We start from the raw sequence: 25,606 nt of genomic DNA, 5'->3' as shown, positions 1-25,606 counted from the left end.
ATAAAAATTATAAAAAGTGTGTGTGTATATATATATATGCATTTAAACCATGAAGAATAGAAATGACTCATTGGTGTGGAAGATTCTTATGGGAGCAATCTCAAGTCAGCATCAGGCAAAAACCACACATAGGTACATTAAAAAAAAAAAAAAACCACAACCAAAACCCCCCCACACAAACCAAATTAAACCAAACTAACAACAGAGCTGCTGTGATCAAAAGAAGACTAGGGACAGAGGCTTTGGAATTTCCAATTAAAATTATTCTTTGTATTACACGAGTAAAAAGTAAAATAAGATTTAGTGTTTAATATATTTTAACAGAAAATTACTTTCAGATAACCAGCCATATATGAAGACACTGGTATAATCTAACCAGTTTTTGAAGTAAAAAAGCATTTTTGTTAATAATAGTCACATTTAAACATTCAGAAAACTGTTGTGTTCCTGGAAGTGACAGGGAGTTTTGAGGCCAGGCAGAGCCAGGAAGGGCTGGCTTTCTTCCCCAGAGCGATTACAATGCACGGAAGAAGGCACAGAGCAGTAGAAGCAGTTCTGGGGAAACTTTGGCAGCCCGGTTTCTAGAGTGGGAGCAGAACTAGGGTTGTCCTTCTGTTGGTGCATGAGGTATTTTGAAACCCTTGTGTGGGTTGGGTGGAGGCCTGATGTGCTAATGAAGCTGATGGACACTGGCCAAGCCTGTCCTGAGGAGCTCCCTTCTGCTGCCAGAGAGTAAGAAAATCACTCTCTGATACTTTGCTGCTCCTGCTGTGATAACAGAGGCCCCCTAGGCAGGCACTTTGCTGGGAAAGCTTGCTGAGTGGGCTGGGAAATGGGGGAAGCTTGAAGTCATAAGGGAGATAGCTTTCATTCTTGGGTTTCCCTCCAAATAGATGGCACTGTCAGGGCTGGAACAGTGGCAGCTTCCTGCAGCCGCTGCCTTTACAGCCTCCAACGAATGCTTTCCCTGAGTGAAGAAACTCCTGCTGACATCCACCCGGCAGCATAAAACGTAGGGATAAATTAGTTGCAGGCAGATGGGAAGTCTCCAGGCAAAGCTCACAGCTACAGGGGGTGAAACAAGTATCTGAAGCACACCTGTAATCTTCATTCTGTTGCCTTTGAGCAATGAAGATGAGGCTAAACTTCTTGCACGTGTACAGAAATAGTCCGTTTTAACCGACTGCTGGTCAGGCACAGCCTCTAACCCTGTGTTCTGGGCCCTGCACTGTCCCTATCAAAAGTTGTCCCGTTCCAAGTAATCCCTCTGCATTCATTTTAAATCACATATGATGTACACAGTGTACATGCTGGTAAGTACTGTATGTTGAGATAGATGACTGAAGTCAGGACACCCGTGGGATGCTTCAGAAGGATAGAAAACTTCTGGAATTTCTGGAACCCCCTCCGGTCACGACAGCAGCAGTTGCACACTGTGAGCCATAGCTGGGGTATGAGGATGAGATAACCATGAGGTAATGAATACTGTCTTCCAGGCCATTTCTTCTTTGTGCAGAGAATGCTGTAGCCCATAGCTGTGAGATTTTCTTAGAAAACAACTGTTTCTGAGCAAAATGTTCCAGTGGATCTTAATTTTCCTTCAGGGCACTCTGACTAATGCTCAGATTCATGTTGTTTGGTGTTGCTCAGGCTCCGTTTTCTGAAGGAAGCAGCTGAAAATCCTCCTTCAGCACTCCTGTCAAAGAACAAACCAGCAGTACTCTCACTGTCTGACAGTGTCTTGGCCACCCCAGCCCCAGAGCTTGCCATTTCTGCACTAGAGTCTCTTTAGGGCAGGTGACTTTTTCTAGCTGAAGCACAGCACCCAACCCAGCAGCTGCATGGCCTTCATGGCAAAGTATTATTTTGATATCTGAAATGCAGTCTGAAAGTTCTCCTCTTTCCTTCCACAGGACAAGCAGGAGGACTTTAAGACGGTGGTTTTGGAGGGCATGGAGATGGCCAAGCATCAGGTGAGGGTGGCCTTTGATGCTTGAGTTGTGAAACAAGCTTGCCATGATAATTCCATCACCTCAAGGCCCTGGGCAGTACTTAGCTTTCACTATGAACTGAGGGAGATCAGTCTTGTTAGAGGACAAAGTTGGGAGATTTTTGAAGTGAAAGAGTCATGTGGGCCCACAGTTTTGTAGATAAGTTAAAAATAAATGTTTAAGTTGGCTTCCTCTGTGAAGTAGATGACAAAAGGGTGGTGCTAGTTCTATGAATTATGATCTCAAACCTTTGTAAAATGAAATGAAGTCATCTTGGCTAAATGGCAGGTGTGACACACACAACCCCTGATCCAGCCTCTGTCATTTTGACTGTCGTTTACACCTATGAGGAATTAGGGGTAGGTGCTGAAATGGCTTGGATGGATTGTATTTCATTGCTCAGAGAGGGAACTGGTGTTTGGTTGGCTGCCGCTAACAGTGACACTTGCTGCGTGCTGGAGGGTACTCTGTGCTCACCGCTGGGTGAAAAAGTACTGAAAAGCCTCTCTTCTGTGAATCCAGTGTGATTCTGGTTTTAACCTTAAAAACAAGGAGCTTCAGTAAAAGTTGGAGGCATTGACAGCTCCTTCCATGCTGGAACGTGTTTTCCCTTTGTTCTGGTCCCTTAGGAGCCTCTCTTTTCTTTAGACTTGCAGTGCTAGAATAGTGATCTCCTGTGACATTGTGTCAAGCCACCAGATTACACTACTAAATATTTTCATATTTCATTTTAACCTAACTGCTGCTTTGTGAGACGGGTGTCACGCAGGCTCCTGAACTGCAAAACACAGCTCCTTCACATAAGGGGCAAAACCCCAGTGTGCTGGAGAAGATCCCTTGAAGAAAAGCTATTTGCTCAAGGGCTGTGGGATCAGTAATCCTTCCTCTGGCTCTGCTCCCACTGCTCTTCTTTCCCCTTCGCTCTCCTTCCGTCACAAAGCCGGCTTTTTGGGAGCTGTGCAGTCCTCGGGGCACTTGTACCCCTGTCCCTGCAGAGACATTGCAGGGCAGCAGCAGATCAGATGGCAGCTCTCCCTGGTGTGACCTTTGTGCTCCTTCTCACCCCCTTCCTCCCTCCTCCACAGCAAAGCCCGGTGTTGCTGCAACTCCACCTCACAGCAGCAGCTCTCCCACGCTGGTGGTATCATCCAAAAAGGTGTTCCTAGCAGTGGTAGTACCTTGTTGTCTGGGTTTGAGTATGGTTTTTGACTCAAAAAGGAAATGAGGGAAGCATACCATAAGTACCGTATAGAATCTTAGAATATCCTGAGTTGAAAGGGGTCCATAAGGATAGAGTCCACTCCTGGACTGCATATATGCAGCTGGATGTTGGTGTTCAGGCATGTTAGTGTGCAGGCAACCCAAAATAGGGTCACAGCAGCGAGCATCAGGGCTGTGGTGTGACTGCTGCCTTCGCTGGTGGGGTTCCTGAAATTCTTGTGCTTTAAAGTCCCCCCGAGGTGTGGTACCGAGGTCTTCTGAGACCACACAGTGACTGACCGAACCGTTTCCCTTTGAGGACAACTTCTAAGTGTTTGCTCAGAGCCTCCATGTGTGTTATTTTTGATACCAAAACCAGTGCTGGTTCTGCTCTTCCTGAGAGCTCTGACCTCCAGCTTCAGAGCGAAAATGCTTCGTGTCTGTTTTAACTCCCTCTGGGGTTCATTGTCACCAGTGCTTGGCAGCAGGTGAAGTGTGAGCGTTACCAGAGACCTGCCTGCTTTGGGAAGCAGCTGCGGTATGGGCTGTCACCAGCCTGGGGTGTTTACTGGTGCCAGCAGGATGCAGAGGCAGTTGTGCAGGGCTTGCTTTGGGGCAGTGCTGAGGCAGTGGAATCAAACACCCACCACAGCTTTCCTGGTCGCAGTGGGCTCCCAGCCACCCCTGCCGCACAGTGTGGGGAGGGGAGCAGGTTGGCTTGGACAGCTGCACTCCAGCATATCCGTTTTGTTGATAGGACAAGTGTTCTTGGAAATGCACTTTATTGGGGGCATTAGTCTTTTTTAACCTGTGCTTCTTCCATATTATTTCCTGTTCCTTTGTTCTTACAGAAAAACCCAGAGGAGGACAGCTCAGGGAAAACACTCAGTTGGGAACCAGGTCACTTGCTTTTAACCATCTACACTGTTCGCAGCATTGAGCAGCTCTTGCCTTTCTTCAACGTGCTCAGCCAAGTTTTTAACAGCAAAGTGACAAGCAGGTGTGTTGGACACTCAGGGAGCCCTGTCCTTTACCCCAACTGCTTTCCGAGCAAAGACATAAAAATGGAGAACCTCAAGACCTTCTCCAGCAAAGCAAGACAAAAGATAGAAGAAATGGTCGAGAAGGATTTTCTTGAGGGTGTCATAAAAACATGAACCAAACTGTTGCTACCCAGCTTATATGTAATGTAACTACTTAAACAAAATGCTGTATCTTTCCCAGTTGTATAGTATTCTTTTTCTTACTTTGTATGTAATGAAATACTAAATGTTGTATTTAAGTTAAATATTTGTAAATAAGAGAAAAGTTCTGGATGTGGCCTGGATCAAGTTTAAATATTGGTGGCTCATATTGATTATGGTGCCTACTATTTACAGTACATGTTTTGTTGTCTTGAGTTCTGTCTTTAAAAAATCCTAAAAAAAAATACAAGGTGCACATTTTTTTCAATTTGTCTCCAGTTCATTTTTATTTATCCGGGGGAATTGGGGTTTAGGTAGCAGTCTGGAAAATGCCATCGTGCCAGGAATACAATGAAAAGGGAGGTTGTCAGAGGTAGATACTCTGAACTGAAATATTTAAAACATTAAAGCCTGTCAGCCCAGCGCCTTCCCACTGCTGGGGAGGAGTAAAAGCGACAGCACCCATGCTTGGCTCTGTCCCCTCCCTCTTAAAAGTGGATGTAAGTACTATTCCTGCAAACTGCTTGCTAAGCAGTAGCTTGATTTCACACAGGTTACCTGCTGATGATGCTGCTGCAATCACATGCTGTCATCTGCAACTGCTCCTTCCCCCTTGCACTGAGGTGAACTGAATCCCAGCTGTGGCTTGCAGATGCTTTGGTTGCTTTCTCTGGGAACGTGAGCAGGAGGGTGGGACTTCAGGAACAGTGACTGGGAATTAAGATGAGTGGGGGACAGGATTCCTTCTGCACCCGAGCAGGGCCCTGATTGACACCAAGTGCATCATCTGTAAGTCACTTCAGAAATCAGACAAACTTGAGGGGAACATTCAACAGCAGGAGCAGCTCTTGCAGAGGTAAGTCACTTATGGGCATAAGGAGTAATAGTCCGCTCGGTTCCGACTGATCCTTGATACTCTCAGGAAGGGTTGGGGATCGTCCACCCCAGCAAGTAGTAAAGAAAAAGTACATTAAAAAGTAAGAACTGCAGCTGTATCACTGGTTATATAGGCTGGGGTGGTGCTCCTCTTCCACCAGCGAGGTGGTAAACAGCCAGGCTCACTTCATGGGCGAGGGCATCCGCGTTCTCCTGTGGGACGTTTCAGAAGTTTGTTACCTTGGGGTGAGCACCAGAGGGTTACAGCACAGCAGGGATGTGAAGGTGAGTGTTTCCCTGCCCATGCTGGGCTCCTGCTATCGCTCTGTTCCCCTCCACTAACTTCTGCCGCTGGGGCCTTGACGGCAGAAGGAAGCAGGCAGTGGCACGTGAAGGGGAAAAGCGGGGACCACTAAGGTCGCACAGGGACCAATTCTCAACAGCAAAGATGGTTATTTTTTATTTTCCCTCCTACAAAACCCCTTCATAACTCTCATCTTAACCCTGAGTGCTCAGAAGACTGATTTTCTTCCCAAAAATGATGCCTTTATAAATATAAAGCTTTCACTTTTAAGGTAAAACACAGAGGATGTTTACCATCACGTTTATAAATAAAAGCAAAGCCCAAGAGCCCTTCTGTGATCAGGAAGCTGTTTGCTGGATTTAGCACCTGTTAAGTATGACTGATAAAGAGACCGTTGGTAAGTGCACCTCTCCCTCCATCACCCGAGACAGAGCAGAAGATGGTTTAACATAAACAAACCCACTTCATACACAAGTTACAGTTCTGACCTGGGTGTCTGCTTCAGCGTATATTCTGACCACGTCTTCTGTTCCTGACGGCCGGACAAACGCTCGTGCCAGGCTGTACTTCTTCACAAGAGCGTCGATCTTCTCCTGTAGCCCCGGAGGAGTAACCGCGCGCCGTTCTGCATCTGCTGTGTCAATAACTCGCCTGTCTGCAACCTGCAGCGACAGAAACAGCCAATTGACTTGCATGCTGGAGCTGTGTGGTGAGAGCAATGTGATCAAGGGCATGGGGAGACGGAACTGGAGGCTCTCAGGCATTGCACTGCCTGCAGGAAAACTCCGTGGGGAAGCAGGTCCCTGCTTAGCTCAAACACTTTGGGACCCCTGGGATCCCTGCTCAGCACATAGTAACCCAGCCCCAACACAGCTCAGCTGCTCAGTTTGAAATAAGGGTGTGTTCTGAACACAGCTCCTTGGTCAGTCTCTGAAAGGAAAATCATAGAATCTTGCAAGTCTTTTTCAACCTTAACTAGCCCAACCGCCCCCCCCTCCCCTCCCACACACACACACCCCTATATTACTCACTAAACCATCTCCCTAAGTACCTCATCCAACCTTTCCTTGAAGACAAGCAAGGGATGGTAAGTCCACCACCTCCCTGGGCAACCTGTTCCAATGCCTGACCACTCCTTCTGACAAGAAATTTCTCCTAATTTCTAACCTGAATTTCCCCTGGCACAACTTGCAGCCATTGCCTTTGTCCTATATCACTAGTTATCTGAGAAGAGGCTGTTCCCCAGCTCACCACAACCTCCTCTATGGTAACTGTAGAGCACAATAAGGTCGCCCCTGACCCCCTCCAGGTTAAACCCTATTTCCCTCAGCCACTCTTCATAAGATTGGTGTTCCAGACCCTTCACCAGCTTCTTGCCCTTCTCTGGACATGCTCCAGGGCCTCGATGTCTTTCTTGTAGTAAGGGGCCCAAAACTGAACACAGCACTTGAGGTGCAGCCTCACCAGTGCCAAGTGCCGGGGGGATGATCACCTCCCCGGTCCTGCTGACCACCCAGGGACACTGCTGGCTCATGTTCTGGTGAGTGTCAACCAACACCCCCAATCCATTTCCAGCCACCCTGCCCCAAGCCTGTAGCGCTGCCTGTGACTGTTATGACCAAAGTGCAGGACCCAGCCCTTCAGAGAGCTTAAACTTTCTCCTCTGGTTAATTTAGAGCCCAGAGCTCCCGTGCTCTGCCTAACAGCATGCTACCACATGGGAGCCTGTGCTGCTCAAGCTTTTTTCAGAATATTGGAGAAGATAAAGGAGGAAGAGTTATACAGAGTGGAACAGCTAGAAAAATCCAGCTGCACAGCAGCCAGAAGCCTTAGAAATGAGGATTTTTCTAACTTTAAAGTTAAAAAAGAAATCCTAAGTTAAAATGCAAACAGTTCTGGTCAGGCTCTTCCATTTAACACGGTTGGCCATTGTTACACCATGTGTATAAACTGTATTGTTATTTTAGTCCAAGTGAAATTTTGGTGCCTCCTCTGGGTTGTTTCAGGGCTTGTTTGGCCCATGGCCCCACAGTGGGCTGCTTCAGCTTTAATACAAAGCTTGCCCAAGCACATGCAGGCTCACAGCAGGGTCTGAGAGTGCCACAAGCCAAGCCAGCGCAGCGTGTCACTCACCTGAACTTTGAGCAGCCGATTTGGCAGGTCAGTGTAGACAGCATCCCACTCTTGCACAGTCAGACCTTTCAGAGCCAGGATGGCTTCGATAACCAACATGTCTGAGATGGCATCACCAACTGTCTGTTAACAGGAAGGGAAGAAGGCAACAGTGACGAAACAAAGAGGTGGTTTGATCAGCAAGCCTCCACCGGACCAGAGTGTCACTGCAGCTCGGCAGACTTGACTCAACCAGGTAGCCAGGTTTTCCTTCCCTCCTTACCAGGCTGACTCTGGGCAAGGAGAACAGCAGTGTACTCATATGCAGCTCTACCAATGGCTGGGGGTGACAGGCCTCGCCTCTCCAGAGGAGGTACTTGGCACCTCACCTTTCTTCTGGGGCCAGGATGCTTATAGCTGGCCTGTGAATTAAAATTCTGCTCTGCCCCAGATAAAAACCCATCTGTGCTAAGACACAGGGCTGTGGGAGCACAGGCACTGGAACACCCCCATCCTCCTGTACCACATAGCTTTGGGAAAAAGAGATGCAACGTTCCTTGCTCTCGAATCATGAACAAGTGACTCCCCATCCCGGGGTTCCTGTGCTATCCCACCCCCTCTTCAGGTTCAGGACCCAGAAGGCTGTGCCAGAGCAAAGCACTGAGCATCTATCTGTATGAAAGCATCACATCTTTCTAGAGATGGCTGTTCCTGCCCTTTTCTTGGCCCCTTCTACCATGGCATCCCTACTTCTTGCTCCAGTGGTCCCTGGCAGCCGCCTGACCAGCACTCACAGGGGTTTGTTTCTCTCAGTTCTTACCTGATTAATCAGGTCAATTGTGTTTTCAAGCACCTTGGCTGCTTCTCTTTTTTCATCATCTTTCTCCTCTTTTGCCAGTTGTCTTATTTTAGTTTCAGCAGCTTTACTAAATAATACCTAGAATAAAAAAAATCATAAATGAGACCTTGACAAGACCAGCCCACATGATGACCAGGAATGTGTGAAGCAATGAGGAGAAAACCCTTTACCATGAGCCCAAATCATAACCACTAATGTTTGCTACCACGAATTCCCATCCCCACATAAAACAGAGAAATTGGTGATGATGCTACGATTAAGACAGGAGAGGAAGCACACAAGGAGAGAAAAGTCCTGTTTATAAATGTAAGCAGAGAGTGAACAGATCCCCTTCTCAGGCTAGCCCCACTAGATTTTGTATGCATTGCCTGATCTTACATCTTACATGCTCATACTTACTGTACCGTGTCCATTTGCCTCAAAATAAACTCCAACATCAAACTCCTGGGCCTTGTGATGCAAGTGTTTCACTCCTGTTTTGACACAGTGCACAGGTACCTGTGGCCCAAGGACATGCAGAGAACATGAGCAGAATTACAGGCTCTCCTCTGAGGACAGGTGCCGCAGGCAAAGGGACTGAGCTGGGCAGGCTGTTACAGCTGAAACCATCTTTCATGGCTACTGGCTCCCCAAAGCTAAACCCACCCACTATTTCTGCAGCCCTGGTTACAAAGGCAGCTTCATTCCTTCAGGTGGAAATAAAGGCTGTTTTGAAATAAAACCCCAACAAACCAGAACCCCAAAACACAGCCACCAGAAAAACCCAACTATAAACAAAGTCCCAAACCACAAACACCCCAGCTGATTTTATGGTTTCAGGGACCCCTATCTGAACTGAAATAACACCTCAGCTCAGTCTCCCTAGTGAAGAGCATTTAGCCTGTTGCAGAAAATGAAGCAGCTGGTGTTGAAGTATCAGGGAGCCTTTACCGAGACTCGCTTCACTGCAAAGCTGTAAATTCCTCCACTTGTTCCTTCAGGAACAAGGGATTTTCTGTAGCTTTTGCCAAACTTTTTTAAACTAGTGAAAGCCACCTAGAACTTTTTCAGCTTTGCTCCCTTGTGCCTCCTTTACCACCAAGAATTTAGTCACCACTGCAGGCCTGAAAGTCTCGTTTACTTTGGCACAGTTTGTCTTCCTACCAATCATACTTCCACAGAATTTAAAAGTAAATAAATTTGCAGTAAACAGCATTTGAGAAGAACTATCAAGGGAAAAAAAAAATGGAGAATACCTTCAGTGTTTCCACAAGGTAGCATGTTGAACTCCCGTTGGCATAGGCTGTTTGTACCACTGCCATCTTTAAGGTCTGTCCCACCTGAGCAATCCAAGAAGCAAAGTGCTTTACTGCCTGACAGGCACATACCCAGAGGAGTAGCACAGTCAGAATCATCAAAAAAAAACATTCTCTTACAGATACTTAAAACTCCTGGGCATCAGAGGGAGGAACCAGCTCACAGAGAGCTTCTATATATTTAAGACAAGGTGAATTCCGTTCCACGTTCTTTGTATATGACATTTTTTTGTGGCTGGCTTGAAGCAGCTCTTCCAAGCTTAGGAGCTTGGTTTGCAAACCCCTATTTCAGTGTCAGCAAGCTCAGCACACTGGCCAGACACATGGAGCTCCACACAGCAGTACACACGAGCAGTCAAGTCAAAGCTGCCAGTGCAAAGCAAGCAAGAGCTAGTGGCAACCACAAGTTCTTCTTGCAGCTTCTCTGCCACAGAGCAATGACTGTGCTGGTCTCTTAAGAAAACAAGCCCAGGGTAACTCCTCTAGGGTTTGTACCACAGACACCATGGCTATGAGGATTTCTGAAAAAGATAAGCTCTTTCTCTCTATCCCCTGTGGGGAGAGGATGCAGGGAACAGTTTTGGAACGATGAAATCCGAACTGCCACAACCACATTCTCATGCAAATGGAATGCCCCAACCTTCACAAAGCTTCACAGAAACGCTGAGTAAAGGACTGAACCCCAAATTAATGAAAAATTAATAAAAGATACTGAAACAAAAAGAGAATGGAGTGTCAGTACTTTGTACACTGAAACTGGAAAAGTTCCCTCTCATGAAGAAAAGCTTCCAGGCTAAAACATCAGTGCTCAGATTTTTTATTTGGAGCAAGGAGGTCACACCCTTGCAAAAGGAACATTTGGCTGTACCAAGGAGACACAGAACCCATCCTGTTTTAAGCTGGGTTTACTTTAGGTAGCGAGGGAGATCATGTACATATAAAGTAACACGGCTTCTTCAGACTATTTTACCCTTTGCCAAATTAAACTGTCAGCAGCCATTTCATTCCTTAGACTTACCTTGGCCAGAAGTTCTTTGAGGAAGATACTAATCAAAGTTGCTATTTTATCCCCATCGATCAGGTGGAAAAGGCCAGCCTCATCCTTGTAGTAATAGACAATTCTATCCGCATCGCCATCCAGGGAGCAGCACCTCTCGTTGGGCTTCAGGTCCAGCCCTAGTGCACACAGAGTTAGAAATGCAAGTCAGAGACAGGAAAAGGTACAAAATGCTTTGAATTAGTCCCAGTATGGATCTTCTGTGGAAATTAGCTCTGTGCAGACAGCCATAAAACTGATGCTCCACAACAGAGCTTGCTTTCAGCAAGACACCTGCAACAGGGAAGCTGTACTGAAGGGCAGCTGAAAAGCTCTTATTTAGACCAAAATATAAATACTAACATAGAAAACACGGGTTCTCTAAACATTTACTGTGCTACACCCTCTCTCCAGATGCACATGGAACTAAGTCCCAGTGATGCCTATAAAGCAGAATTTTCCACGTTGCAGGGACAGAAATTTGCAGGGACTAACTTTGGGTTCGTGCTCAGACACTGTTTAATTCAGGGTGAAATGACCTTGCTTTGCTAACTGTCCTTGAAGAAGAGCTGAAAGACTGATAATGGGGAAGCATCCAGCCTAGGAGGCCCTGAGAGCTGGGGGCTGCCAGGGAGGGGGGAGTTTGGACCACCCACCCAATTAAAGGGCCACGCAACGACACCCCCCCACACACACTATCCTCAAGGAGCACACATGCTAATTTGAATATGCTTGACCAAGAGTAAATTATGTGGTAATTACTAACTAGTCAGTGTAAATTGAGGTGTTTTTTTCTAAACCCGTAACAAGATCAGTCTGATGCAGATTCTGGGTGTGCTGGCAGGCACATCCCATGCTGTGGGATTACCACCCAGCACCACCTCTGTGCAGACATGGAGTAAACCCCATTCCCCTGCTCTGGGTGTACTGGCATACCGCACACCGGGTAACAACCCCGCTTTTGGGACAACACCAGACCCACTGTGCGTAGCCACATCTCTGAATTGTGGAAACAAGTGTTGAACCTCTGTTAGGGCACAAGGTTAAAAGCCTTGCAAGCAGAAGACCCACCCCCTTTCTCACCCACTCAGTCACCACTCAGCCTACACTCCTGCTACAACACTGCTACATACTTGGCCCTACAAGAGACCTGGCAATTATCTGTTTTTCCCTGGCACCAAAAATGTTTTTCTTTGGCATCAAACATGCTTTTCCTCAGGAAAATACTTTAGGCCTGGAGAAGAGACGGCTCCAGAGAGACCTTATAGCAGTTTTCCAGTATTTAAGGGGAATTTTATAAGAGAGAGAGAGAGAGATACAAACTTTTCAGTAGGGGCTGTCGCCACAGGACAAGGGGTAACGGGCCTAAACTAACAGAGGGTCAATTCAGACTACATAAAAGGAAGATTTCTTGGATCAGGTTGCTAAGAGAGGTGGTAGATGCCCCATCCCTAGAAACATTCAAGGTCATGCTGGACGGGGCTCTGAGCTGTCTTCAACCTGATGTAGTTGAAGATGTCCCTGCTCATTGCAGGACCTTTAAAGGTCCCTTCCAACCCAAATAATTCCATGTTTCCAAATCTTTCTTTTCTCTAAGATGCTGGCCCAGATCCTTCCTCACATTAACTTCAGACTCCATGTCTCTGAAAGTCTGCAGGTGGCCATTCCCTAAACTGATTTTGGAGTCCATCAGGAACTCAGCAGAGCGTTCCAAAGGACATGCTGCATCCTGTAATCCCTTCATGGAAACACTCATTGTAGTACACAAGCAGACAGGAAAACTGGCCCATGTTGCTGACACTCTGTCCCTCAGAATACAAGCAGCTATGCCCCCCAAACTTGCCTGTTTCTTCTCCTGCATGCCATCAGTGATACAGGATAACACGTTCCACTGTCACTGAGATCCTCAAACCAACACATGAGGTAATGAGAACTGCAACATTTAACAGACCAAGGCTCCCCATGACTTTAAACAGGAAACTGCTGCCGCTTAACACCTCAGAGAAACCAGATCATTCCTTTCAGTAACTGCTTCCCAAACCACGTTTTCTTCTCAGAGCGCATCCTCACATGGAAAGGTCCAAGCACTCTGCTCCAGTCCCACTAAAAGCTGGGATCCAGATGTGACACACTGCTGCTGTGCTGCCCCCCCTTCTACACTTCTCCTCCACAAAAGCAGCAGGTTTGGCTAGCAGTTTCCATTTGACAGCTGCACTGTCACAGAGAGCCCAGTCTAGCCTTAGGTGATCTATCCAAACCAGCCTGCTCCCCCAGTTCAGGGATTTTCTTCTGTGCACCTTGCAGGAAACTGGATCAAATAATTTCTGCACTGGTTTAAGTCAGTCAGTCAGTCTGCTGGCACCAGGCTGTTAAATATGCCAGCTCTTCCTGAGGAACCCGGAAAAGCATCTGCAACCCCAGCCCACAATGTAAATGTCCTTGATAACACAAAGGGAAGTAAAGTAAATACAAGTAAGCCAGACCTGACCGACCTTTGGATACTACCAGCCTAGCAATCAGACCAGATTGTCAGACATGTTTCAGCCAGTCAGATATGTACTGTAGTCCCCCAACAATTTAGACTAACATCAGCTAGGGACGAGCCAAAACGAGCCAGAGGATTCTCTTTCCATTGCGCAAGCAGAACCATTCACTTAGTAAGAAAAGGAGGTTCAGCTTATTCAAAGATGACACACCATTGCTAAAGCCCGTGCTTTCAGATCTGGAGAGGAGATAAAAGGATATAAAATTACTGACTACATACCCCTAGGTGGTTTCTGGTGAACCTTTACAAAATCTGCACCACACAAGTGATTGAGTTTGTCCTTGGTTCCATCATTATATAGGTGAATTAGTATCTCCTTTGGAAGGTAAGGCTCCATTTCTGCGAGTTTCAGGGCTCCTATTCCATTAGCACAGTCAATCTTCAGCTGTCTCTGTCTCTCTCCAGATCCAGGACACTTAGCACAAGGGAAGAAGCAGCAAAGTGAACTCATACCCTAGTGAAACTTCACCTAGAGACATGCTGAATTCAAAAGGTCAGACCCAAACAGACTAATAAAGAGTTAAGTATTAATTTTGTACATTCACACAAAGATGACAACACCCTGGATTCACCTGTTTTATCAGTTCCGTAAAAGCTTTGGAGAGTTTTTCATAATAACCTTCTAGTGTTGCTTTCCCATATTGCCCTTGGGTGTTCTGACAGCAGACCATGTAATGCAGCTGTGGTGTTGTCACCAGACCATAATCTAGCACAAAATAAAAGGCATGACATTCAGAAATAGTATACTAAATTATTTCCTCCTTAAAAGCCATACAGCATTCCCTATTCTACAGACAGACAGACACAGTGCAGGAAATCCAAACTAAATTCCTCTCCACTACAAAGAGATGAAACCTCCCACCCCTCCCCACTTTGCATTAGAGAAATACAACTATGCTGAAAGCAGATCCTTACAGGTGGAAATGGGGTCTGGGCTCCTGCTTTAAGTCTACCTAAATGAGTCAAATTCACAGAACAACTAGAAATCAGACTAGAACTGCAAGAGTTTAACATACCGTGGTACTGACCACCTAGAACGGAGACACCATCTATTGCTGACTGTGAAAGCTTCTCACTGCTTGGCCTGGAAAACAGCAGATACAGCAGACAACCTTAGCAGAAGACATTTATGCATGGACTTGGGAAGGAAGCACACATGGAAGAAGATAACTCTACAAGGCTCCTGCCAGCAGGCTTAGATTCAATACCAAGAAATCCACACCTTTTTCCATTCTAGGCACCACCCCAGGGAACTGCAAAGACAAGTAAACTGCTGAACACACATGCACATCCCACAGCACCCACAAAAAAACCCCACACCCAGCCCACAATAAAGCGTGTCATTCACAAAAAAGTGCTAGGAAGCTCTCATAGCTATCAGGGAAACTAATACAGGAGAAACGTTGGAAGACTTGTGCTTACTGCCATCACCATAAATTAAAGGGTAGACAATTAGGCACTAAAAAAAAGCATCATCTGGTTGCGGAGGGCCAAACACTCAAAAGCACCCATGGAAAAAAGCTGGCCCTTCCATAGAAGCAGCACACATACACAGCATTTTGTAGTTACCTGGTGTCTCTACCAATGAAAACTGAAGCATCTTTGTGCTGGTCCACTGCTGCTTTCTGGCAGATCTCAGTTAGGATTTTCTGTAAGTCTTGGTCCTCTGCATTCACTAGTTGCGTGGCATACTCTTCCCAGGAAGGGTGCAGCATTTCCCCAAGAGGATCAACCAGCTTTATGCCATTATCTTCCTTGGAAGAGAAAAAGAACCAAGTAAGCCTAAGAGTCAGAAACTTAGTAAAATCTCTTTGAAGACAGGTGACACATGGTTCAAGCACACTGTCTCTTTAAACGTGGAGCATTTCTGGGAAGCAGTAACTTGGTTGATCATTTAAACCTCCAACAAGCCCCCAAAAGTTTTTTTTCCCCTTATAATTTTGGTATGAAATTAATTTGACATTAAAATGACATAAGGGGAGATTCTAATAGCCTGGATTGCTCCACAGCAGCACAAGTCTAAATGCCTGATTTGTAATTCCTTCATCTCTTTATTCTTTGAACTTGCAGATTTTGCTCAAAGGTTCTTCTCTTCTCAAGGGTACTCCTAGCTTGCCAACGTTACAAATTCCCTACGTTACAGCATTTCCACATCAGAGAAAGTGACACTTGTGTGTACAGGAAAAACTAACTTCAGACACGCCAGAGATCGTGTTTATAGGGAGCAGGCCAAATGCATGCTTTCAGCCTGTCCAAGTGTCTCCAGGATCCGGTCTCTAGGCACCACATGACCTTTGATTCCACCAGACGGACCACAACAACTTTCCTCTTTAAAGGAAAGACTGTTCTTACCTCAGGATTGTGAGATGCTGTAACCATTATGCCGATAGCAGACACGGCAGCTTTGGACCGGAGAGCCGCCAGCAGGCCCATGCGGAACATGACGTGATCGAGCCGCTCAGCCTGGGCGCGGAATCCGGCGGTGCCATACTGAAGGGTGAGTCCAGCAGGTTTAGGATGCAACGCTGAGTACTTTTTGAGGGCTTCAGCATCCATTTCTGGAGAAGGAAGTGACAGGGGTGCAGGTGAGAGAAGCCATTAGGACTGATTTCACGCTTTATTTCATTTTGAAGCCCGCAGACACCTTAAACTGCCTGTACCGAACCCCTCGTTGGGACAGTGGGGAGGGACCCAAGGAGCCTCTACGTTCCCCGCCCGGTAGCAGGCAGAGCTTGGGCAGATTTCACCGGATCGCGAAGGGATGACGCGATTTAGGCGAGGAGAGCCGCGACTCTCCCCCGATCCGCTGGACCCAGGGATGCCACCGAAGTCATCGCAAAGGGCTGGGCAGCCCCCACCGCAGCAGCATCAGCCACTCAGCACACGCGTGTATTAACTTTGGGGCTCAAAAGCAGCCCGCGCCCCCTCTCCAGGCCCTTGCACCACAGGGAAACCCCCCGGATGCTTTACCCGGCCCTGCGAAGCTGCCCCGCACGGACCCACCCCTCCCAGGGCACCCCGAGGCGCGGACAGACGTTCGGCTGGGGCAGCCCAGCCAGACACACGCCGCCACAAACGCGCCGCCAGCCTCCTCCCCCTCACAGCCGAGGGCGCCGGGGCCCACCCAGCACCGCCAACCGGGCCCACCAGCGAGAGACAGGAGCAGCAACGACCCGCGCCCCACCGCGCACCTACCACCCGCCGCCGCGCTCCGCTTCCGGAGCCGGCGTGGCCACGCCCCCAAAGCCGCGCCCGTCCAATGGCAGCGCGGAGGGCGGGCACGCAGCCGCCACGTGGCGCCCGGGGCACGCCCACTCGCCAGTCGGAGCCGGGGCCCCGCCCCACCCCTCCGGCGCCGGCCCTGCCGCGGCCGCGCTGCCGCGTCGAGACGTTCCACCGCTAACGTCAGCGAGGAGCGGCTGCGAGAGGAGGCGGGATTCCCCGCGGCAGGTTAAGCCCTCGGGGATACCGAGCCTCGCGCGTCACTGACGCTACGCGCGGACTTCGCGCTGCCCCCACCCCTCCCGTAATGGCCAGGCGGCCCTACAGAGACTTTCAGCCTCGCCCCAGCGACGGCCGCGCTTCCCGAGGATTCCCACCGCCCCTCCCGTGACAGGCCCCGCAGCGCTCCCCCGGCGGCTGCGAGCTGGGCTTCCCCGCCAGGCTGCACTGAGGGAGCGCAGCCCAGGTTCGGTCTCACGCTTTCACCGCAGGCTGAATGGCGTACGCACTCGTACTCCTACTCCTACTCCTACTCCTGCCCCTGCCCCTGCCCCTGCCCCTGCCCCCGCCCTCCCCCTTCCCCGAGCGGAGCAAGGAGGGGTCGGAGCCAGCGGGACCTGCCCTCGCTGCCGGGCCGGGCCGGGCCGCGCCCCCCACACGCCTTCGGAGAGGCGGCCATGGCTCCTCCCCACCCAGCGCGCATGCGCGCCCTCTCCTGCCCGTCCTCGGCCCGTGCAGCGGCCGCTCAACCGCCGAGCCTCGGGCTGAGGTGGCGGTAGCAGCGCTGGGCCGGGGGTTTCCCGCTGCTTCATTGCCTCGGCGGCCCCCACCGGGGAAGCGGCGGCGGCGACACGAAGAGCCGTATCGCTTTTCTCCCCGCGCCCCGGCTGGCGGCCATGCTGTGCCGCTGTTGAAACCGTCGCGGCCCAGGTGAGGCCGCCGGCGGGCTCGCACGGCCTCAGCGCCGCCTCCCCTTCCCCTCCCGGCGGTGCAGCACGCCTGTCAGGGGGCGGCTGCCACGGCTCGTACGCCCAGCCCTGCTTCATCCAAGTCCGACCTTAAAAACCACGAGGGTTTCCCGGCGGAGGCCAGCTTGTGCTGTGGCACGGCGAGGGGCGGGAGCTCGCCGTGTGTGAGGGCGCGGGGTTTGACTCCAGGCCTCTTGTTGCAGGTGTGTGTGGGGGCCCGTGCGATGGCTGTCGCGTTAAAGGAATGCCTGCAGCTCCAGCTGCTGGAAGTGGAGATGCTCCTTTCGATGTTTCCCAAAAAAGGCGAAATAAAGCTGGATGAGGATGCCGTGCCCGCCGTGCAGCGCTACCTGAGCAACACTGACGGGGCTCTGCCCCCACAGCTCCAATATTCAATTGCTGTGGAAGTAGGGGAGGCAAAGGTGAGAAATTCCATCTAGATGTGCTCATGTGTGCTGTTTTGTTCAGACACTTAAAAACTCTACTGAAAAATGGGAGAAGCTTCCTCTCCCCCCGCCTCCTCCCAATTTCTGTTTGTTGTTTCAGAAGTCGAGAGTAACAAAACCCTCCTAAATTTTAATTGAATCTTGATTTGGGCAAGAAAGGCTAATAGAATCACTGATAGGAAGAGACAGCTGACACCAGTGGCACGCACAGTCTTCCTAAGAGCTTAGCCAGGGTTGTACTTGCATAAGGGTTGCTTACAGGTTTACAAAGAGTTGTGTGTTACAAAGGCAACACACCCCTCATGGGAACTGCAAAACCGCCTTCTTACTTCTCCCACCCCTTGTCATGCATAGTAACATTAATTGATCTGTATGAAATACACTGATGTCTGCCTTTTGGGGCTATTTTTACTACTATTAAGAAGAGTTATAGAGCCACTAAAAGAAAACCAGCCTATGGGCTGCAAAACAGAACCCCAAACCCAGAGTATGAGTTTCAGTAGCAGATGCAGTTGAAGAAAAGGTTATGTATGAGGCCACGTCACAACTAACTGGTGTAAATACTTGCATAGAGAACATGGCCACTAGTGTAGGTCTGAGCATACAATAATGCGATGACTGGAAATTGAAAAACTATAGATGCTAAATAGGACTATATACATTTTCCTAGAGATAAGGCAATTAAACATGAGAACGATTTACTGGGTAATGATTATTACTGGCCTCATGATTATTTGGAAACATGTACAGATTTAGGTAGATGTCTACAACATGGTCCCATCAGCCCTCAGAAGGAAGTTTTATGAACTGTGTGGGGAGGGCTTCTGAAGGACAATCTGCTTTCCATGTCAGATTGTCAAGGAACTTGGAAAGATAGTAATTTTAAAACTCACTTCTTTCTACAGGACTAGTAATTCAATTGTGTACTAGTGAAAATCTCCCCTAATGATATCCCAGAACCTGGAGCACTGAGGACACGTGAATCCTCTCCTGCTCTTGGACCAGAGGAAGGGTTCACTTTCCAGAGGGCTGTGGTGCTCCATTTTAAGACACTGTAGGAATAGTTGAGATAAAATCAACACTGGGGTTTTGGGAGATGAGGCAAGATAATCTAGAGGTTTATTTGGCCTAAAATGCACATAAATCTTTTTATTTGCTATAATCCTGAGAAAGCTTCCTCTGTTAGGGTAAATACTTGCTTAAAATAGTAATAATAATAACAACAACAATACTGCTGTATACAATATGTGCAATCATAAGCACTGTTTTGTTTAACTCTTGGCCTTGTGTTCCTGGGATAGATCCAGCAGCTGGGCTGAGTTCATTGATGAGATGTGCCTTTGGTAAGGGACAAGGTGCTCAAAAGCCCCCTGACTCTGACAGGCTGGTAATTTACTGCTGTAGCAGCACTGAGCACGTGCCCAGAACATGCAATAGAAACATCCCTGAGGGGTGACTGTGTACTTTCTTTGCAATCATAAATACATCTCCTCACGATCTGCCTGTGACAGGGAAGAAGAGTCTTGCATGTCTTTGAGTTGCTGCAGAATTCATTTTCTTTATGTGAGTGTGTGCTCTGTTTTCAAGGTAAAAGTGGAACTGCAGGTACTGCTGCCTCATACATATCCTCACGTAGCTCCTCAGCTTTTTGCAAGATCAGATGCCCTGCACAGACAGCAACAGTTGCAGCTCAACACTGGCCTCACTTCTCATATCAGCTCTCTGGGTTCAGGGGAACTGTGTGTGTACGAAGCTGTGCTGTGGGTGAAAGACAACTGCCCGCCTTACCTGGAAAATAGTAAGGTCTCTCCTGAAAGTGCTTCAGAAGAGGCTGTAGTTAAAGAAACGTTGCAGCGCATGTGGATCTACAGCCACCACATATACAGGCAGGAACTAAGGAAAAAGATCTTTGACTGTGCAAAGAAGTTAAATCTGACTGGCTTCTGCCTGACAGGGAAACCCGGTGTCATCTGTGTAGAGGGACTCCAAGAAAGCTGTGAAGAGTTCTGGCATGTTATTAGGTATCCCAACTGGAAGCATATTTCATGCAAGCACGTGGAGAAGGTGGAAACGGAGGGAAGCATCGAGACTGCTCGTCTCTTTCGTGCCTTTGAAGACCTACAGTTTCAGGCACATGGTGATTACGGCCTGAGGAACGACTATCACATGGATCTTGGCCAGTTCCTAGAATTCCTGAAACAACATCAAAGTGAAAATGTTTTTCAGATTTTATTTGGTGTTGAGGGCAAACTTTCAGACAAGTAAGAGATAAGAGAAACTGTGTAAGGAGTTCGAATTTTGGACAGCAGGAGATGGTGCCAGCATTGAAATATTGTGCCTCATAGCTGTGAAAAGGGAAACTTTAACATACAAGAACAGTGTTACATGTGGATAATCTTAGCTTCTCTTCTGAATTTCCATACTTTTGAGAGGTGTTTACTTGTTTTCTGAGACACTAAACAATTACATTGTTAATACCACCGCTTTTGTAGTCCTCCTCTTGTCATTTCATTACAGTTCGGTACATTATTAGTAATGTTTCAGCTGCTCAGTTGATGGCATTTTAAGTTGCATTGTTAAGCCAAGCACCTTGGAAATGAGAATGTGTAAGATGAGGCAGGGTTTAGTATTTCCTTGCTTTCCCCCTGCATTAAAGAAATACATGTAAAATAGAGAAAAATGGAAAAAACCCCAAACACCCTATGCATATATTAAATACAAATACATACAACTTCACCAAACTTTTCTACTTTTCAAATTAGCACCAAGAGACAGTTTTCCAGCAGCTTGTAACAGGAAATGATATTCGTGGCTCATTAGGCAGCGCTTCCCCACTGGGTAGTGTGCCAAGTGCATACTTAGATAGTGCACTGCAATTCACTTTTCCAGTTTATAATGGATTATCCTACTTAAATGTCACCAGTATAATATACAGATAAAGAATGCTGCTGAAAAGCACAGTAAGGCAAAAAATGTTTACAGGTTCCCATTATGTGGTGGGGGATAAAATGCCTCTCCTCTTCATGAGTTCAGGACCTGCAGTCTAGCTGTGGCATAGCTGAGGAGCTGGGCAAATAAAGTTATTTTTTGGGGGGGTTTTAGAGATAAACTCTATAGCATGATAATAGAAAAAATGTTCTAGTACACCTTGTTTCCATAACTGTCCAGAAAGTGTGCTATATTTTTCTTGGAGTGGTAATTCTGTAAAAACTAATAATCTTTGGGGTTATTTTAGAACTTCTGTATGAGTGCAGATCCCACATGAACATGACTCAGAAACAATCAAAAAATTTGTCTTCAGTTCTGTTGGTAAGTTGCCAAATGATAAAACATTTTCCTTTAAAACAGCAAAACAAACTGGTTTAGAAATGGGCCTTATCCATGAGATTTCAACCAGAAGGAGATGGGAGAGGCAACACCGCATAGGTCAGGAAGTCTGCACAGGAGATGGTAAAAAACCTTGGAGTTTTCACTGCCTAAAGCTTTATTCTGAGCAGAATATTTGTTCATTTTCTTCTAAAGGAGGAAACCACTGATAGTGCAATCAGATCGTGTGTCAGCTCCTAAGGAAACCACAGACTAATGGCTTCTATTTATAGAAATGCTAATTATGAATCCAGAATAATGAGGGTGGTGAGCAGCATCCTTGGATGCTTCCAGTCAGGTTTGCAGAGGGAATATTTTTTTTAATTTATTTTATTTTCAGAAGAATAAGGGTCAGCGGCTGCTGTCGGGTTTGATAACTGGTTGACACATGAGAAGGGGTAAATAATATCTCTTGAGTTGAAATTAGTGTGTAGACGAACATCCTCAGCATGTTGCATTATCAATGAAGTTTAAAAACTATTTGTAGAGACCATACTGAAGAAAAGCCATCCAGATCATTCAAATGGTAGTGAGAGAAATACTCAGTGAATTCAAGAATAAATAAAACGTGTTTGTTCCCCCAGAATGATAAACTTCCAAGTCACTAGATGAGGAAGAGAATGGGTTACAAAGAACAGTGTTTTATCACATAGGCTGTCTGTTAAAATATACATTGGCCTCAAATACCACAGGAATTCATCAGGTTTAATACACAAAACGCTACCACTAGCCAGGTGACTGAGGTTTGTAGGAAAACACTTGGTCAAGAAGCAGCCCATTCGTAACATTTTGCTACTCCCTTTTTGTCAAGGAGGTGGAGTCCAAGCACGGAGGCCAGGCAAGTGCAGTGTATCAGAACATCAGTGATCTTGCTGAGGGAATGAAGTCTTGGTCATTAATGGGACTCTAGCTTAGCTAAGTAGAGTCCATGATATTAGAAGTGAACAGAAGGGATTCTGCAGGCTCAGCTCTAGTTAGAAAATTATTACTCCACAGAGGAGTGGCCAATTAAGCTTCTCTTTGGAGGAAAATAGCCTTGTTTAAAGTTTTGGGTTTCTTTTTTAAAATAATTGCTTGACAATTTATGCAAATTACATTGTGACCTGTAACAGATAAAACAGTCATGAAATGCATTTCGTAATTGCCATTTCTCTGCTGAAGTTGTGACTCTCAAGATACAACCACTTATTTTGATAACAAAACATCTCTCAAACTACAGTGTAGGATATCTCTATTGAAATAACAATCAAAATAACCAAACCCCACAAATATATTTCTCAGATTAATTTTTATTTTCTGATGTATAATTAATATGATTCTTTGATTGGAGTTTCTAAACAAATATTACAATTTAGAAAAAGGTTTCTGCATCTTAAAAAATTAACTATTCTTAGGCTTCCTAGGCAGAAATGTTCTGAATATTTTAATGATTTTAACTGCTGCTAGTTTGTTCATTCTGCATTAAATATTTACAGTTTCACTTTCATGGCTTCTTCAGGCCAGGTGTAGGAGTCAGCCACAAAGCTGTTGTAGTCAGTACTGTAAACCTGAGAGCGGATAAAGGCTTCTAGGTCCTTGGGTTGAGGATAGGTGGAGGCAGTGTTACTCCTGTAGGCTTCTTCTGCGATCTAGAAAGATCATTAAAAGCCTAATTAGTGCTGATGAACAGCTGAGTACATTTAAGAGGATTTAAAAGTAGTTCAAAATCAAGATGTGACTTCAACTGCTCCGCTGGTGACAGTCACCAACATTCACACTGGATCCTGGCTGGTATACAGGGAACAGGACTAGGAAAAGGATGACAGCGTTTAAGCGAGTCTGTCTCACGCTACTTTTGAACACAAAGTAGTCTTTGGCACTACAGAGAACAGTGCTCCTGTAGCCTTTATTGTGCAGCAGTGCATAAAACATTCCACAAACCCACTGAGGTACAATTTCTGCTTTCCCATCGTCAGGTAACCCTGGTTTACCATCTCCAAACCACTGTAAGAGAAGTGCTATTTGTTCAAAGTCTCCATGCTCCCTGCATATCACAGGAGTTTATTATTTGCCACAGTTTGATAATACATTTCTTAAACTCACAAGAAAAGAACGAGTCCTGCACAGTGTCCAGACTTAATTCTAGAGTTGGTTGGGGGAAGTACAAATATTTGCTTGCTCTTTCCTCACCCAGAACACACCTAAGTGAATCAATTATTCATCATAAGTATAGCTGCAACAAAAATGAAGTTTACAAGGGCTGGAGCCCACTCAACACATCAAGTAGGCTCTCACGTCTGAAGAGCTCCTCCTTGGGAAATGTGCATCTTCAGAGTGGAGACCTGTCGATGAACCAGAAGTCTGACAAGCTGGTTTTACGTGACAGCGCTGTTTGGAAAGATCTGCTTCAAACTCTGTTTGGCAAGCAGCAAACACACCTACTCTGGATAGAAGGAAGACAGTCTCCCTCCCGCTCCCCATAGCTCTCTCTTTGAAACAGCAGTGTTTTTAGGCAGTGAGAAGCTAAGCCCCCAAATGACTGTATACAGACTCCCTTTCTAGGATTAATCTGAAGCCCAGCCTGGTTTGACTGAGAAGCACTTTTTTTACGTAAGGGTTCATCTTCAGGTCTGTGCACATGATTATCACTGTTGCATAAACTCTGAATTTATACCCCACCTTTGGTATGCCCAAAGCTCTAGAGAGTGTTCCTCCCCTGAAAAGGCAGTGGCCATCACTAAACCTCTTGGTCTGGGTGAGCCAGAATAGGTATTTGCAGGAATAAAGTTTCCACAGAGATCAGGCAGGAAGAATCTTTTGGAAACATTTTCCTTTTCTGTGTTTTATATAACACGCACAAGTCGAGGAGGAATTTCTACCACACTTACTGCCAAACACACAGGCAGTTTCGCCTGAGGAATGTAGGCAACGTTTTGACATCTACAGAAAATAGTGCTTCCTTAAGAAGACATGAGCTGAGAAGGATTTATTTTTTTTTAACTACACAGGATGAGTGAAGCAAGGGGAACTGTTTCATGCATGAGGGCTCCTTGTTATTCCTTCAAAAGTCTATGCATTAAGTGGAGTAACTCAGAGTCAGGTGACTAAGAGAAAACAACAGTTGGAGAAAAAATGTCACAGAAGACCAGCAAAATAACCTCCTAAAATGCTGGGGAAAAAAACCCAAAACCTAAAAGACAGAACGAGGGAGGAACTGGGATAAATACATTATTTGAAAGCTTCCTCTTCTTTTCTCCAGGGCAGCCAAATTTCTTGAGAAACTGAGGGTTTAAGTCAGTCACTGAAAATCCATTTGTACCAGCTCTGTATTTGCTAGTATAAACAAACTGAACCACCCCCCGACCCCAACCAGAGCCATGAAGCAAAAGGATGGGGACAAAGGGGTACAGTGCCTGGACACAGGGTGACATTTACCCTTCTGACAGGCAACTATAATCAGGAAGGGCCAAAAGCCGCCTGCTGCGCAGCTCGCAGGACTGCAGTGAGCCTGCAGACCTGCTCCTGCCTGGTGGACAGCACGGTTTGGGCTCTGCAGACACAGACACTGATGGAGTTCTGTCTCTTTCCTTCTTGTAATCGCATTACATATACATTTATGAATTTAATTTTGAAAATGCTGCTTGTCCAAGATTGGCTGACATAAACCAACATCAACTTGGGCAAAGGTGGATTAGCTGATGAAATCAAATGCTCGATTATGTAGAGAGCCTGGGAAGAAAAGAAGCCACGAAGGACCACGATGACTTACCCTCACTGCAATCTTCAGCGACACGTCCTGAATAGTGACTAATGGAGGGTACAGACGACCTTCCTGTAAGTTCTCATCTGAAACTTGCTGAGCTATTACCTACGAAAAATGCAGACACTTAACTTGAAATGAAGGTGCAGCTGTAGTGATGCATTAGACAGTCAGAAGCAAAGAAACTGATCCACTTTGGCAAATCACGGAGGTACTGTTTAATCCATCTAGGCAGTGTTTTTTACAGCCATCCTTATCCTTAGGAGTAGCTACACAAGAGCTAGAAATTTAGGGAGTTACACCCTTTTCTCACTGAGACAATAAGACTTACTTAAGCCTTGATTAAGTTCATGACACACATGAACTAGCAAAGAATTCACCGTGAGATACAAATTCCAGCCATCAACTGTAGTTGGGTCAAAGCTTTCAAAATTACATAAGCACCTGTTATTCTGGCAGCTGC

General features: G+C 46.7%; 4 protein-coding genes across 8 annotated transcripts in view; 2 read left to right on the top strand and 2 right to left on the bottom strand.

Moving 5' to 3' along the window:
- Positions 1-4,643, top strand: part of DOP1A (DOP1 leucine zipper like protein A) — a gene marked incomplete at its 5' end in the record, with an annotated part of 56,341 nt that extends 51,698 nt beyond the window's left edge. For 4 of the 5 annotated variants that reach the window (XM_084262497.1, XM_084262498.1, XM_084262496.1 and 1 more), the window contains one exon: positions 4,043-4,643. In XM_084262497.1, coding sequence (XP_084118623.1) covers positions 4,043-4,348 — 306 coding nt within the window. In that variant the 3' untranslated portion in view covers positions 4,349-4,643. Of the gene's footprint in view, positions 1-1,913; positions 1,974-4,042 lie in introns of all 5 variants that reach the window. The other variant, XM_084262495.1, reaches the window with a different exon arrangement.
- A 13-nt stretch (positions 4,644-4,656) lies between these two features.
- On the bottom strand, positions 4,657-15,132 carry PGM3 (phosphoglucomutase 3). Its single transcript, XM_084262494.1, has 11 exons — positions 14,972-15,132; positions 14,419-14,486; positions 13,975-14,108; positions 13,622-13,817; positions 10,840-10,997; positions 9,762-9,845; positions 8,926-9,024; positions 8,488-8,604; positions 7,689-7,811; positions 6,044-6,217; positions 4,657-5,464 (listed from the first exon to the last, which is right to left on the bottom strand). The coding sequence occupies exons 1-11, from the start codon at positions 15,115-15,117 to the stop codon at positions 5,378-5,380; spliced, it is 1,386 nt and encodes a 461-aa protein (XP_084118620.1). The 5' UTR covers positions 15,118-15,132; the 3' UTR covers positions 4,657-5,377.
- Positions 15,133-17,450: 2,318 nt separating this feature from the next.
- RWDD2A (RWD domain containing 2A) lies at positions 17,451-20,511 on the top strand. The gene is made up of 3 exons (XM_084261950.1): positions 17,451-17,554; positions 17,796-18,014; positions 19,626-20,511. Exons 2-3 carry the CDS (start codon positions 17,817-17,819, stop codon positions 20,301-20,303), a joined length of 876 nt encoding a protein of 291 aa, XP_084118076.1. The 5' UTR covers positions 17,451-17,554; positions 17,796-17,816; the 3' UTR covers positions 20,304-20,511.
- Positions 20,512-22,675: 2,164 nt separating this feature from the next.
- The window catches only part of ME1 (malic enzyme 1), a gene marked incomplete at its 5' end in the record, with an annotated part of 157,869 nt that continues 154,938 nt past the window's right edge, over positions 22,676-25,606 (bottom strand). Inside the window, 2 exons of the mRNA XM_084261321.1 lie at positions 22,676-23,032; positions 25,153-25,251. Coding sequence (XP_084117447.1) covers positions 22,874-23,032; positions 25,153-25,251 — 258 coding nt within the window. The 3' untranslated portion in view covers positions 22,676-22,873. The remainder of the gene's footprint in view (positions 23,033-25,152; positions 25,252-25,606) is intronic.

The sequence above is a fragment of the Gallinula chloropus genome, assembly GCF_964237585.1.
Source record: "Gallinula chloropus genome assembly, chromosome: 3".
Classification (NCBI taxonomy): Eukaryota; Metazoa; Chordata; class Aves; order Gruiformes; family Rallidae; genus Gallinula; species Gallinula chloropus.
The sequence above is the reverse complement of the archived record's forward strand: the minus strand, read 5'-3'. Positions and strand labels throughout refer to the sequence as shown.

Bases quoted from the DNA above. Each gene is read 5' to 3' on its own strand.
- RWDD2A (XM_084261950.1), top strand. From the start codon at position 17,817: ATGGCTGTCGCGTTAAAGGAATGCCTGCAGCTCCAGCTGCTGGAAGTG. The intron at 18,015-19,625 runs GTGAGAAATTCC...TCTGTTTTCAAG, and splicing joins TGGAAGTAGGGGAGGCAAAG to GTAAAAGTGGAACTGCAGGT.
- PGM3 (XM_084262494.1), bottom strand. From the start codon at position 15,117: ATGCTGCACCCTTCCTGGGAAGAGTATGCCACGCAACTAGTGAATGCA. The intron at 14,109-14,418 runs GTATGTTAAACT...ATTTTGTGCTAG, and splicing joins TCTAGGTGGTCAGTACCACG to ATTATGGTCTGGTGACAACA. The intron at 8,605-8,925 runs GTAAGTATGAGC...TTTTTATTCTAG, and splicing joins AGGCAAATGGACACGGTACA to GTATTATTTAGTAAAGCTGC.